This window comes from Fusarium oxysporum, chromosome 3 (genome assembly GCF_000149955.1).
Source record: "Fusarium oxysporum f. sp. lycopersici 4287 chromosome 3, whole genome shotgun sequence".
Classification (NCBI taxonomy): Eukaryota; Fungi; Ascomycota; class Sordariomycetes; order Hypocreales; family Nectriaceae; genus Fusarium; species Fusarium oxysporum.
In genome coordinates, this window is record NC_030988.1 from 144,189 (window position 1) to 158,709 (window position 14,521).

General features: G+C 43.6%; 3 protein-coding genes across 3 annotated transcripts; 2 read left to right on the forward strand and 1 right to left on the reverse strand.

Annotated features, from left to right (window-relative positions):
- The first annotated feature begins 252 nt into the window (after positions 1 to 252).
- On the forward strand, positions 253 to 2,071 carry FOXG_17332 (chitinase). The gene is made up of 5 exons (XM_018397337.1): positions 253 to 368; positions 423 to 715; positions 767 to 990; positions 1,052 to 1,431; positions 1,485 to 2,071. Exons 1-5 carry the CDS (start codon positions 286 to 288, stop codon positions 1,801 to 1,803), a joined length of 1,299 nt encoding a protein of 432 aa, XP_018258307.1. The 5' UTR covers positions 253 to 285; the 3' UTR covers positions 1,804 to 2,071.
- Positions 2,072 to 2,607: 536 nt separating this feature from the next.
- On the forward strand, positions 2,608 to 4,023 carry FOXG_22789 (uncharacterized protein). The gene is made up of 2 exons (XM_018403203.1): positions 2,608 to 2,981; positions 3,053 to 4,023. The coding sequence occupies exons 1-2, from the start codon at positions 2,841 to 2,843 to the stop codon at positions 3,347 to 3,349; spliced, it is 438 nt and encodes a 145-aa protein (XP_018258308.1). The 5' UTR covers positions 2,608 to 2,840; the 3' UTR covers positions 3,350 to 4,023.
- Positions 4,024 to 4,150: 127 nt separating this feature from the next.
- FOXG_22790 (uncharacterized protein) lies at positions 4,151 to 5,520 on the reverse strand. The gene has a single exon (XM_018403204.1). The coding sequence runs from the start codon at positions 5,380 to 5,382 to the stop codon at positions 4,342 to 4,344; it is 1,041 nt and encodes a 346-aa protein (XP_018258309.1). The 5' UTR covers positions 5,383 to 5,520; the 3' UTR covers positions 4,151 to 4,341.
- Between the last annotated feature and the right edge of the window lie 9,001 nt (positions 5,521 to 14,521).

A 14,521-nucleotide genomic window follows, 5' to 3' on the forward strand; every position in this document is an offset into this window, starting at 1 on the left:
AGCATAGTCGTGAAAACCAAAGAAGTCTTGCAGGCGACGGTGGACTGGCAGAATGTCCTTATTGGCATAGCTTATTTTCGCCGCAGAATCTGATATTAGAGCTATCACCATTGCCGATCCTGAAATAACCAGTATGAGTGTTTTCCTAATCACCACACCGCTGTCATTGTGTCTCCCGATGCTGGAGGTGCAAAGCGAGCTACTTTGATTGCGGACAGTCTCAAGACTGACTTTGCTCTGATTCACAAGCTACTGCCCCTTCAACGTGCCTAAGTCACGCCTGTCATGCATCTCGCTTTGGTCCTCAGCCTTGGTGCTGCCGCCGTTGCCAATGCAGCCATATCGCGAAACATTCTCTACTTTGACCAGTAAGTGCATCAAGTCCTGGTAAAGAACGGTCTTGTAAACTAATGGCTAAACAGATGGCATACTACTGAGTTGCCGCCAAAAAACCTGACTGGAGCTGTGACCCACGTCATGATGTCGTTTGCTAACTCGTCCCTTTTTGCGGCTCAGCCTGCAGGGAAGTACAAGCCATTCCAATCGATCAAACAAGTTCGTCAACTTTTTGACCACGAATTGAATGTCTGTTTATCTATCGGTGGCTGGGGCGATAATTCTGGGTTTGATGAGGGTGTCAAGACCAGTTCGAGCCGCGAGAGATTCGCTAAAAGTATTGCTTCCACTGTCGATAGGCTCGGTTTTGACTGTGTAGGTGTGTATTCTGATCGACGAGTCCCCGAAAGTGGCTGACAAACCTCTTCAGATATTGACTGGGAATATCCTGGTGGAAATGGTCAAGACTATAAGCAAGTCCCGAACTGCAAAAAAAGGAACGAGATCAAGGCTTTCCCTCTGCTCTTAAAGGAAATAAAGAATTCCATCGGAAGTAAGGAGCTTTCCATCGCGGTTCCAGGTCTAGAGCGTGATATGATCGCATATACGTCTGGCGAAACACCTCGCATTAATGAGTTTGTTGATTTCGTCAATGTACACTCTCCCTTCAAATTAAACCTACGTGAGAGTTGAACGAGTCTGCTAATCATAAAAGGTTATGACCTACGATCTCATGAATCGCCGGGACCATCACACCACTCACCACGTGTCGATTGAAGGTGCTGCATCTGCTATTAAGAAATACATATCACTCGGCTTTCCCGCCTCCAAGCTTGTCGTTGGCATCCCTTTTTACGCTAAGTGGTTCACTACCAAGAATGGCTATACCTGTAATCAGCCTATAGGTTGCCCTACTGAGCTCCTCGAGGATGACGACGATGGCAGTGATACTGGAAAGTCTGGCTCCATGACATTTGAAGCAGCCAACTTCGCTGAGCGACCTGCCAAGCTGACGACCACTCCCGATAATACTTGCGGTGCGGGCACAAACTTCAAGTGTGCTGAGGGATCCTGCTGCGGAGGCTCTGGGTGGTGGTAAGTACCTACCTATAGCGGTTACGATTGAAATTGTGACTGACAAGCTGCAGTGGCTCAACTCCAGCGCATTGTGGCACTGGTTGCCATTTCGCTTATGGCAAATGTGATGGTATTGATATTTCTAGCTCATTCCACCAGGCTCTCAAGAACGGGTACACCGATGAAGAGAAGGGCGCGCAGTGGTATTGGGATGCCAAGACACGCATATTTTGGTCGTGGGAAACCCCAGAACTCATCCAAAAAAAGATTTCGTTTCTAGCCGATACATATGGTATCAAAAGTGTTATGGCCTGGGCTCTTGCGCAGGACAGTAACGATTGGAGCCACCTCAAGGCCATGCAGAAAGGCTTTGTAGGTGTAAATACTTAAATCACTTGATACTTGACTAGTGATAGATGGTAGTTTATAAGCTCGGCGGGTGTTTCTAGTGCAATACATAAAGTTTGGCCAGTAGGTTCTCGACAAAGATCTCCTGTTGAGTCATAGATAGACCCGTAGACATACCACTAGGCCTACAGCTTATGGTATGGCAAATCACCTTAGTAGCGAGATGATTGAATGGACACGAGGCACTTATATTTTGTGTATACCCCTACGGCTGGGAAGATATCGCGTTGTTGCCTGAAGGCTTTTCCATACTTGGCGAAGAGTCAGGCTGAGCATGCATTGGCTATCTTTACTGCACAGGACTTTTCTTCGTTACGCTGTTAATCACTCCATATATAGTCTATTCTTGGCCTTAAATGCATCCCCAAAGTGAGTAGGTTAAAGGTGAGTTAGACTAGCCTCACATATTGAAGGTTACAAATGCTATCCGCACTAGGGCAGAACAATGTCAGCGACTCGCATTTGGAAAAGTAGTGAACAGACTCCCAGATCCCGTAGACACATTTGTGGGGCAGTATAAGATCAGAAAAGTCTCTATACCTTAGGTAGAGAACAATATCAAGATAAGGCCTCTTGGGGGGATTAGGAGTGGCATTACGGAATAAATAAGCACTAGTAGACATGCTGAGAGAATTTTATGTTAAAAGTTGTCTTACAAAACTCCACTAAAATGGAACCAACACCCTCTCCATGAGTCACTCACCGATGGTGCCAGGTGGGACTCAATCTATTCCCCAGTTTCACACGCTAATCCTCCCTCCTAGACTTTGCTTATCCATACGGGCCAAAAGAAAGAGAAGCCTTGACAAAGCGCATTTTCTACTGAAGTTATGGTGACGATTTGTGCCTGAATCCTATTTTTCAAGTACATAGTACATAGGGTGCCTTGGAGGGTTGTAAACCCATGGTCTCGATGACCTAAATATAAGGTCGTCTAAAGTTATCTCATCCTACCGTGTCCGCTTCCACCTACGATAATAGGATGGCACGGGTTCAATCTCTTTTTAATTTGTCTCATAATGCCGGACCACAGTGAGTTGCAGAGACTCGCCAGGCAATTCATGGATGAGACAGGAGACAAGGAGCCTCAGAACGTCGAACATGGTAGGGAACAAGTCTTCCTCTGTGAATCGAAAGGCCGTGAAGCCGGCCATAACAAGGTGAGCATTAACTCGCATGACCTTCGAAGAAGTGTTGTAAAGTGGAACCAAAGCTGACGGGACCAAGCAAGATGGGAGACACCATTACAGTATTTAAGAGGGATGGCGGGGGTTCTCGATCGTCATTGTCGAGCTGTTCGGAAAAAAAGATTTGCTCTAGTGCTGATGGATACGAACACCCACGGACTTGGAGAAAGCGCCTTCTAACCTTGCTGCTAAGAGTCCGTGGATCATGCGGTACATTTGTATCTAAGATAGTCGATGTAGAGTTGGCGCTCTACAAGACAGTAGTATCTTCAGATGGGGAGGAGAGCAGTAAGCGAGTCTTTGTCGTGTTTTCAACTATGCCAGAAAGGACGAGGAGATAGCTATGGCCGTGAAGGATCGCGAGCATTCTTCCGCAAGGTGGAGGGAGGGAACACTAACTTGTGGCCGTTCGCGAGGCACGAGCGTGTTGAGGTGGTTTGGCTCTGGAATAGTCAATCACGGGCTAACCAAGAGGCGGTACAGAAAGCCTTAGAAATGGGAGGGAGGAGGGAGGTTGTCATGGCCATTCATATTGGATCAGGATGGGGAGTCTTTCTGTTTGGGTTGTCACAAGGACTCTAGATGCCGTGATCACAAGAGCACATAGGCTTGCCGTGTTCTGTTATTTGAATACTTTTAACAGTATTGAACTCAGGAAGCATTCCAAATTGAGTAATGGATGGTCATCGTTCCAACCAGCCTCTGCAACGTTTACGTTGATGCTGAGCCGGCACCGTTTCACTGTTCGCATGGACGAATGTCGGCCGCTTGTGCGTCTGAGTTGGATAAATTCCTTCAACATAGAGGTGGAACTCAAGAGCGACTGCAGAGCGGCCGGGATGCAATGCCAATAATAATGAACACGTCATCACTTCCTTGTACCCGGTGCCGGTCCAACGGCAGGGTCACCGAAAGAGAACGGAAGATGAATTGAGATGAGATGGCCGACCTCGAAAGAAGGCCACAGCTAGCCAGCAGACCCGCTCAGCATTCCTCAAGATCATCGACGCCGGAAAAGAGTGTCAGTACATTCGTTAAAGTGGCTTCTATGTGCAGTCGTCAGTATCTTGGCTTCTTCATTACCTGGGCCTCGGGATTCTGCAGAGTAGAGTAACTCCGCTGAACTATTTTACATCTTGACTATCCGCTTGAAGAGAGGGACGAGGTTGGCTTTAAATTTACTAGCGACTACTAAAGTAATTCTACATTAATCCAGGCTTTACCTTTGTGCTACCAATTTATCCAAGTAAAATATTACATAGCAAGGAGGGTATTTCAAGTTCGCCGTTGCTAAATGTCCATTCCTTCATGTAGCGAGTTAATTCACTCCAAGCTACTTACTACCATATTTCGGATGCCATAGTATGTTCTTTTCCTTATCAAGGTTCATCCACTCACTATTTGATGAACTACATTTGCATATCGGTATGCGGTTCTTCATTGCATCAACAATCGCCGGTATCTTTTTCCTCCTGGAAAACTGGGCTTGGGTACAAAGTAAGTGAGTCGGATTCTGCCAAAATGTAGAGCATAGTTCAAACTTCTTATCTAGGTCCAAAGCTTTCTCTACATGCGAGTTATGGCATAAAGAGCCGGCGAGCATGACTTTATATTCTGGCATATTGTCTGGGTTCTCCTCATACTTCATTTTCTCTCTATAACGTCCAATAAACTCTGCCTCGGTAAATCTTTGTAATTCTGCAAAAGTGTATTCACAAACAGGGTCGCAATACCCCTGGTACACCTTCAACGTGCTTTTATCAAGGTCTATCATATACGCGTAGATATACTCATTGATATGGAAGTCACCGATGTCGAAGTCTTCCATAATGATGTCGTCGATACCGAGCTTCTTAATACCGAGCTCATCAAGATCGAGCTCATCAAGATCGATATCGTGAATATTGCTTTCGAAGGGAAATACCCGATGGTCGAATTTAAGCTTTTTCGGAGCCGTGGGAGTGGAGTGAAATGCCGGGTGGACCAACGTAACCGGTTTCTGAGCCGTGGCAGTTGAGATGAGCTTGAGGACAGCTGGACCAGAGCAGGCATCTACGTGTTCATGAATCTCATACAAGCGTGGTGGCTTACGGGAAGTGTAATATGCGCAAAATGACTCCCATCTTCTAATCTTGTTATGCAAATGTCCTTTCCTGGGTATTTGGCCAATCTTCCATTTCGCAGTTTCATATTGATCCTCAGATATATATGTAGTATGCTCCAGTCCCTTCTTTAACGCCTTGGTCCTCTTAGGGCAGGATAAAAATTTAAAAATGTAAGCCCCAACGCCTTCAATATAGCCGTCCCAGCTATAAGTTTGGCTGACATAAAACTTTTTTTTGTAATAGATAAATATACAGCTACTAGTACCCATAGTGCTTTGGAGGCAGAAGTCGTGATGGAGAGATTTTACAATGTTAAGTAGCAACTGTATAAGTTATATAGATAATATTACACAGAGTCTTGCCTCACTAGGTTCCTATTTTACTCCTAGACGATCTTTAATAAAAATGAAGGGAAATTCTACATATAGCTTTTTAATATAAGTATGTTAAAGAAAAATAGAATTTTGCTAATAAGCAGTGCGTTGGTACCGTATATGCGAACTATATTGCCAGTTGTAGAGGAAAGGACATATGTAATTATGTACTGTTCTGTAGTGAGGTGAGATCAATCAATTACAGTACTTTTATTTTCCCAGTTTCTGGCCTTAAGGGAGACAACATAGTCCAGGACCCGAAATAACCTTCACGGTTGGAGAATATATCTTCTAAAGGCTGTGGGGGCTAAACACTAGTATCAAACAAATGCTTGACGAGTCCACTTGGATATATATAGTTATATCTCCCGTTAGTCTTTCCGTGGACTGTAGGAGTTGGCGAACTATTATTGTTGTTGCACATTATCAACCTTGCGAAATTAAGAGAAGTCCTAGGCTCCATGAACATACAGTGGAGTCGAATATGACTAAGTCGAGTATATTTAGATAGCCATTTAGATGGATTCAAGTCTAGCATAAGGTACTGTTGGGTTGTTTTAGTACAGTAGATTGATCATGTTAAAGACGCTCGCACCTCAATAAGGCTCAGTCCTGACAGCCATGATGGACCTAATTTGGAGAACTATCAGACTTCGGGCGTTTTATATGATTCTTTGCAGCTGATTTGGAATTTCATAGTTTCGACTTACTATGGTCAGGCCCAAGACTTGCTGAGCTTGCTTTCGGGACAGGACAATGACAGGCTACTTGTTCTGGTCTTGTTTACCATGCGTTTCTGAACATTCTAACAAGTCGAGAGCCGATCGGGGACCCTCTTACTGTTGCTCTAAACTAGTATTTTTAATTAATGCGCTATAACAACTATGCAAGAATGCTGACGAACACATTGAATGGAGTTGTTATTAGCTGGCTGCACTAATAATAAGGCGCCCTACTCAATTTGACGTAACCCAAAAAAGATCCAGATGGATCCAAATCAAATCAAATTGGATCCTCAATTTGATTTAATTTATTTGTTTACAAGCCTAGACCGGTATAAGGTTAAAGTTGCGGAAAACAATTGGACAAATAACACATGATTTAACGGGGCTCTTTGACAATCCAACATCGAGGCTAATCAGTACATTACCAATGAGAGATCTTGAAGTGTGGCCAGCATGTTAGCCCAGTGCTAATGGGGTTGCAAAAATGCTATCCGGGCGCTTCCCGCTTTCCTTTGACGTGTGTAGGGTGGATCCATACCGACGAGCTTTCTTGTTGTCCCGTAGGATCCTGGGCTTTTGTGGTGATGAGCGGGATCGTCTTGGAGGTCGCATTGGAACTACTTATACCCCTTGAAGGGAAGCAAAAGGTTCATATTCTAGGTTTACTTCTGATCCATTGGCCAATGACATAGGCCAGTCAAGGCGAGTATGGTGGCAGATGATCCCGTATCTTTACGTTACTTAGCAACTTATCGACAATTGGCGTTCGATAAAGGCTAAACATCTGATCAATCCACCAGTTCTAGATCTCCCTATTGACATGCCTCACAGAGGCGATCAGCAGAAGAGTTGCGACCTGAAGCATACTGCGCCCTTCGTCTCGGTATTTCGTATGCAGTCTAACCGTACAAGCGACATATCAGGTACTGTAAGATGTCGACATGTAGTAAACTAGATTTATAACAACATTACAAATTGAGGTGGTTGTTGGTACGATTAGCACTATCTACCTACTCAAAGAGATGTTGAAGCGGGGCAGGAAGTGGGGCATCTTAACAACCAAGATCGTTATCTGCCTGGTTTACCGTGTTCATCACGGCTACCTAGGCGCCACGGAGCGGGGCTGGGTCAGGGAACTTTGGGCGGTTGGTTTTCTTGAAAGGTGCAGTCACCCTAGGACCCTTAAGGGGCCTCTTCACTTTTGGTCTTGTGGTTATTCTTAAAAGACTTTGGCCAGGGTTTTCCCACCTTCCAGTTTCCATATCTAAGTTCCGTGCGATGATTATAAGCTCTCAGTCTCAGCCATAGGTCTTAACTGTAACTAACACATCTAGCTAGATGTTAAGGACAAATTACTTCCTTTATTTTACTTGACCCTCCTTGAACGATCTGCGCCGGCGGTAGCCGGATCCCGTTGCTGATTTGTAGCTCCTCTATTTTCTGTATTCATCGCTCGTTTGAGATTAATAAATAGCTGGAAAACAGTTACGTAGGTTTCCAACCAGGGTTCGCTAAATACCTGCTTTCCCTGAAATTTCATCCTATCAAGGGCTTTAGACGGCGAGGCCTTTGACTTTCTTGTTGCTTCAATGGCGCTGTCAATCGAGGCCAAGTCACTATTTTCAAGCATTTCTGGTGAATAAACTGTTTTAACCTTTAACAAGGACTTGAGGGTTAAGGAAGCCTCGTCCCCAGTCGACGATATGGCAGAGAGTGGATGTAAAAGTACGGTCAGCCTGAACGTTTCGAGACGTAGTGAAGTTTCATCAACATCCGGCGTCTTCCTTTCATCCAACGCTCCCACATGTTGGTAATCTGTTGTCCCGGAAGCAACTACTATTGTATCCGCCGGGCCATCAGTCGAATGTGTCTCAGGAGATACTACTGGAGATTGTTCTGTATTATAAAGCGTCTGCTCTGTGTCCGATCCTAGGGTTCCTGCCCGCCTAAGTGGCTGAATGTGCATATTATCTATACAGTTTCTCGCGTCTATGTCGACTTCGTTGGGTTCGATTGGTTTCATTGCCGCGAGCTGCGATTCAAATCGAGGAAGTTTCAGTAAAGCTTGTTCAATAAGACATCTGACCTTTTTCGCAACCCGCCCCTCGGGACCTTCGTCAGGCTGAGATATATTGTATTTTGGAAAATTAGGTACCAGGTGCACAGATACCAATCGAAGTTCACCTGCACAGATATCCACCCTAGTTTCAATCTCTTGTAGTTCTGCATGCAGGGCTTCTAGTCTACCATGTAGGAGCTTCCCTTGATTGACGTCGCTCCTGCAATGGTCATACAATAGGTTCAAGACTTCGCTATTCTTGTTGACTTTTGTTATCAGATCAGCTAGCTGACTATTCAGCTCACGGCCTTCATCTTTCGATTTTGCGTTAAGTGATAGATTGTCGGCTTTCGCTTTTCTTAACTCATCTTTTAATTGCTCATTGTCAGTTTGGAATTTTGCAGCCTCACCCTGTGCCCTATCCAATCCGGCTTGCAATAAAGCGACAGATTGCCACAATTCCATCATTTCACTTTGCTTGTCTCCAATCCCAGTTTCAGAGTTATTTGAAAAGCGTGTGTTCTCTTTACCAACGAGTGTATCTTGCTCCTGCGCGGGCATCATTTGGTGCATAGAATCGATCTCAGATTTCACAGTTGATAAGAATTGCCTCAATTCACCAAGGTCTTTGGTTATGTTCCATAACCCATCCTCTTCCCTTCTAAGCCTTTCGATTTCTTGTTGTCCTGTCGCCAGGTTGCACTCTCTATCATGTCTTTCAATCTCTGCTTTCAATCCAGAGATTATGTCTTTCACACATTCGATCTGATTCTCATATGGCTACTTCTCACCTCATGTAGTTCGCCAGGCTTGTCTCCCGCCTAGGTATTCCAGCATCCCATTTCTATCCGTCAATGTATGATCCCATGTGATATAGAGAGAGGTTCTGGCTCATAGCGAATGTATATATTTACCAGCAGATCAGTAAAGCTAAAATTATTTAAGACATCTGATTGTTGTCGGACGGATTTCTGGATTCTAATGCTATAAGCAGATGGGCTGCATGAAATATAATAAGTGAAAATACTGAAATCTACAGCTTTAACCTGTATCTTAACATAAAGCCTTAAGATAAGGCACCACAACATAAAACATTAGAGTATACTATATGAATAAAATGCCGTAGCAGCAACCTATTTTAATTGTTAGCTGGCCCTGAACTCTCCTAAATAGGATTTTACAATCACCATCTGTCTTTACGCCGCTTCCCAGCAGCTAGCCTTTGTACTGGCTTCCCGAGCTTCTCCCAACACCTTAGGGCAGGATCTCTCTTAGGCCTTTGATATGTCCTCTTTTCAGAATCCCTTAACAGATCTATTGCAATTGTTAGTAACTCTCGGCTTTCTTTAAATAGGATTATACACTACTATCTTCAGCCAGCTTTATATACCGCTCTATATCTCGTACCAGATCAAAGTTGTTGATTCTTTCATTGAATGTTTCACCATCTTGTTGATAATAATCTTCCCTGCTAATCCTCATCCCAATTGAAAAATAGTACGGGTTCTCATTCTCTAGAATCTTTTGAACCTTTGGATCGTTTTCTGGATCATGATTCTTACTAAATGCCTTGACCTTGAATTCCAAAGCAAGATCTTCCAATCCCTCATAAAGGGCGACTTGCTCATAGAATGTACCAGGCACAATATCGTTGTTTATATCATTATCTTTCGAATTACGAACACATACGTCAAGCGTTGGGCTAGACGATATGTAATCAATAAATCTTTCAATAAATCTTTCTGAACTTGGATCTCTTTCCATAAGAAAATGGATTTGCGGAATATATCTATAATCCCAAGAGCCTTTGACTTCCCGGCATCCATAGAGTAGATCTGGCTCTGTAACTATCAGGAAGCCTTTATCATGAAGCCTACATAGCTTCCTATGATATTCAATACCCTTTTTCCCGTTTTGGTAATCTTTTAGAAGGTCGTCATCGTCCCGGATGGTGAAAATGCCATACTCATTCACAATCTGGCTATATTCTGTTGGATTGTTGAATACCATTTCAAGCGCTTCTTTGCCGTGACTTAGAAGATCTTTAAAGTTTTCCATAGGATGACACAGTATAGATTCTGCTGGGGTTTGCATGGTAAGAGGATTAGTATAAGGAGAAAATAATTATATACTATATAATATTAAGATATAGTTTTATACTTAATATAACGTGTTTGATAAGTGAGTGGGTCATCCAAGTGAGTGAGTCAAAAATCCCTCATTCTATATCATCTCCATCTAATCAATTAATTCTCAACCAACAGATATGCCGCAGTCCTCAAATGAAGCTAGAATCCTTCTTGCCCTTCAGGCCCTTCAAAATGACCCAAAATTAAGTCTGCGACGGGCTGCAACTATCTATCAGGTCCCCTTTGAGACCTTACGTCGCCGCCACCATGGCATTCAATCGCGAAGCAATACTATCCCAAAGTCGCGGAGACTATCTGATCTAGAAGAGCAGATAATAATTCAATTTATCCTTGACCTAGATTCGCGAGGATTTCCCTCGCGACTGCGTTTTGTGGAAGAATTAGCTAATTCTCTACTTGCTGATCGCGATGCATTACCTGTTGGCAAGCGCTGGGCTCATAACTTCGTCAAGCGACAACCAGAGCTAAAGACACGCTTCTTTCGCAAATATGACTATCAGAGAGCTAAATGCGAAGATCCTACGATTATTCGTAACTGGTTTAGGCTCGTGGCGAATACAGTCGCGAAATACGGTATCCGATCAGATGATATATGGAATTTCGATGAGACCGGCTTTATGATGGGCATTATACAGTCCGGAATGGTCGTCACAGGCTCTGAAAGGGAAGGGAGGCCAAAATCAGTACAGCCTGGAAACCGTGAATGGATTACTGCGATCCAAGCGATTAATGCAGAAGGTCAATTGATCCCGCCGTTTCTTATTGGTACCGGCCAATATCACCTTGCCAATTGGTACCGAGAATGCGATCTTCCCGGCGATTGGGTTATTGCAACGAGCCAAAATGGATGGACAAATAACGAGCTAGGTCTTGAGTGGCTAAAGCACTTTGATCGATCTACAACTAACCGATCAACTGGTCCCTATCGTCTTCTGATCCTTGATGGTCATGAAAGCCACCACTCCGCCAATTTCGAGAGATATTGTGAGGAGAATAAGATTATTACGCTCTGTATGCCGGCTCATGCATCTCACCTACTCCAGCCTCTTGATGTTGGGTGCTTTGCTGTGTTAAAACAGGCTTATGGTCGAGAAATAGAGTATCTGATTAGATGCTCTATAACTCATATTTCGAAGACCGAGTTCTTTAACGCATTTCACGCCGCTTTCAAAGCTACTTTCACTGAACGCAATATCCGGGGAGGTTTTAAAGGGGCCGGACTTGCTCCTTTTAACCCGGAATATGTGATCTCGAAGCTTGATGTGCAGCTACGGACTCCAACGCCTCCCGAGGAGGCAGCTGAACCTTCTGCCCCTTGGACTTCAAAGACCCCAACAACAGCAATTGAGGCTCAATCTCAGTCTGAATACCTTGAAAGGCGAATTAGAAGGCATAAAAGCAGCTCTCCAGAGTCAATTATTGAAGCTTTAAAGTCTAGTACTAAAGCAACAAAGGCAGCTTTACATCAGCTAGCCTTAGTAGAGGCTAGGTTAAAGAATCTTGAAGAAGCAAATAGGATACTAAGCCGACGCCGGAGGGCTAAAAGGACTAGACTACAGAAAGAAGGGACTATGACTGTAGAGGAGGCATCGCAAGTAATTGATCAGATAGACGTTGATACGCAGGTAGTGGCCGAATCATCGAGGAGTGGTGGGCGAAGGAGGTCGGTTGGACCGGGTGTTCGGCGTTGTGGTATATGCGGCGAGACCGGGCATAATGCAAGGACCTGTAAGGTAGATATTCCAGCCTCTGGTGATGAGTATAGTGAGTAGTTTTAATTGATCAGATGGTCTGTTGTGGTTTTATTTAAGTATGAAGCCTAAAGGTTAAGATTTTTGACTCACTCACTTGGATGACCCACTCACTTATCAAACACGTTATTATATTAACAGTAATTTACAATATTTATTTTTAACCTATTGCTTAAGTTAAGTAATATTATATCATAGGATTAATTTATACTATAATGTATTTATATTTATTTTCTATAAATTTAACTTAGATTCTCTCTTTAATGCCTTTTCTTACTTAAATAAATAGTAATTTTACTTATAGTAAAAAGGAAACTAAACTTAAGACTTTCTATAAAAGTTATGTTTTAAAAAAGAAAAGTATCGTTAATAGTAAAGTTTATATTGAAGACTGTTATGAGTACGAGAGACAGGATAACAATGAGGCTGTTCTGCATACCTACTACTCACACAATAGCCCAAAACAACCTCTCAGCTTAGTAGCTAGTCATCATGGAAGATGCTGAGTAAAAGCTTATATTAGGGGAAAGAGAAAGTCATGTTCTCACTCGTCACCTGTGTTCGCAGCCTAAAGCTTAACCTTATAGGCAGCAGTCAACTACATAGCTGATCATGTCTGACGCATGTAAGAAAGCTCTAAATACTTTATCCAGGAGAAGAAAAGGCGTCAAGACAGTCACTTTTAAGTACCAGCCTAGCTAAGAGTCTCTCTCTTACGCACCTGATCATCACCTAATTCCCTGTGAGCCAGCCCCTTACTCCTTCGCCGTTCAACCTATCAAGGCATGAAAAGTCGACCTTTATTTGATCCGAATCACAAAATTAGTGCGTAATTGCATTCGTAAACAAGTCCAGTTCTTAGAATGAAAGTTGGATTCCCAGCTTGTACAGTTTCAATTCAATGTCAGATACCCACGTAACAACAAATATCGGGGCGGCCGAGGTTGTACAGTTAAGTTAACACAATAATTGTCATATTCTACCTTCTTTAGCCATTCTTTCCTGTAAGTTTTATCGTAGTATATCATTTTGGTTCCTCAGATGGTAGTCTCAGTATGCCACCTGCTGTCATCTGATGAGGTGCTACTACAGCGCCACTTGTTTAATTAGGGCCATATCGTTTACTAGTGCCTACGCCACTTCCGGCCAAACTCACGCACACTACACTGACACATACGTATCCAATTTCGGCTCGGCTTTCTTCCTAAATCTATAATTGTACCTCGCATTAAACAGGAGATGGCACACCAGCGACCCATCGTGCACGACTAGGGATTTACTGAGAATAGTTTGCAGTAGCTGAGGCAACTGATGGCCATGGACTTCATTCAAGGGGACGACTTCACCACTTCTCTGCCATAGCCCACTGAGAAAAAAGAATGTGCTAGCATTCTAGATTCAAGTATTGACAACGGAAAGCTTGGCACCACCACGACCTCTGGCAAGTAGGCTGTCGTTGGGAGACTCCTGATGTACGATGTGAATAAGCTCTTGACGCATAGCTGTACAGAATTAATTAGAACTGATAGTTCTATTTCTTGTGGACCTTCATCTTTGTAGAGTCAATGACGAAGATATCACTCCGATCTTTCTTTAATCTTATTGTAACCAAAGCTAGCACTGAACTACAGATATCACTCACAGCAGAGTTGACATTGTCAACCGAAGTTAAGAACTAATGGAAATGGAGACGATGCGTACGCCGAAGAGAGCAAATAGCGTGACTTGAGCAAAATTCTGTTTTAGCTGTATTGATATAAACCTGCTATATTATGTCTTTGCGAGTAACTTGTTTGATTTCCTGCCAACCTCCCTCAAGGTATCATGATTAGACTCTTAGTGACACGACCTGAATCTAGTTTATGCCGCAATTAGTGGAGCTTGTTAGCCGAGCAGTGGCATTATCTGTATGCCACGCGACCGGTCCTGTTGGAAGTGCCTGGAAAGAAGCAGTGCGCTTGCTGTTTGATCTTTATCGTTAACCCCTTTCGTGGTTGGTCTGACGCTCATGTCTGAGCCTGACTGTCTATCAAAAAACACTTCATAAACTGATATATATTTTTCGACTCCATGCATTCGTCTTTGCTTCTAATGTCTAGGCGAACTCCTCGTGGGTCTCGGTCATGCGGACTAATCGGTAAGGCCGTAGCGCCGTGAGAGAGGAGAAAGCCCCACAATAGAATGGTGAAGTTCATGGTAGGAAGATGTACCTGTTCGAGCAAGCAGATGCGCAAGCAGGTTCAGGACGTTATATAGTATGGATTTTACTGAGTGTGCAGGTTTACGGAGTAGTCAGTTCCGAATTTGTCAGTATCTCAAAGTGGCGCGGCCTAGAAATACTAAAACCCA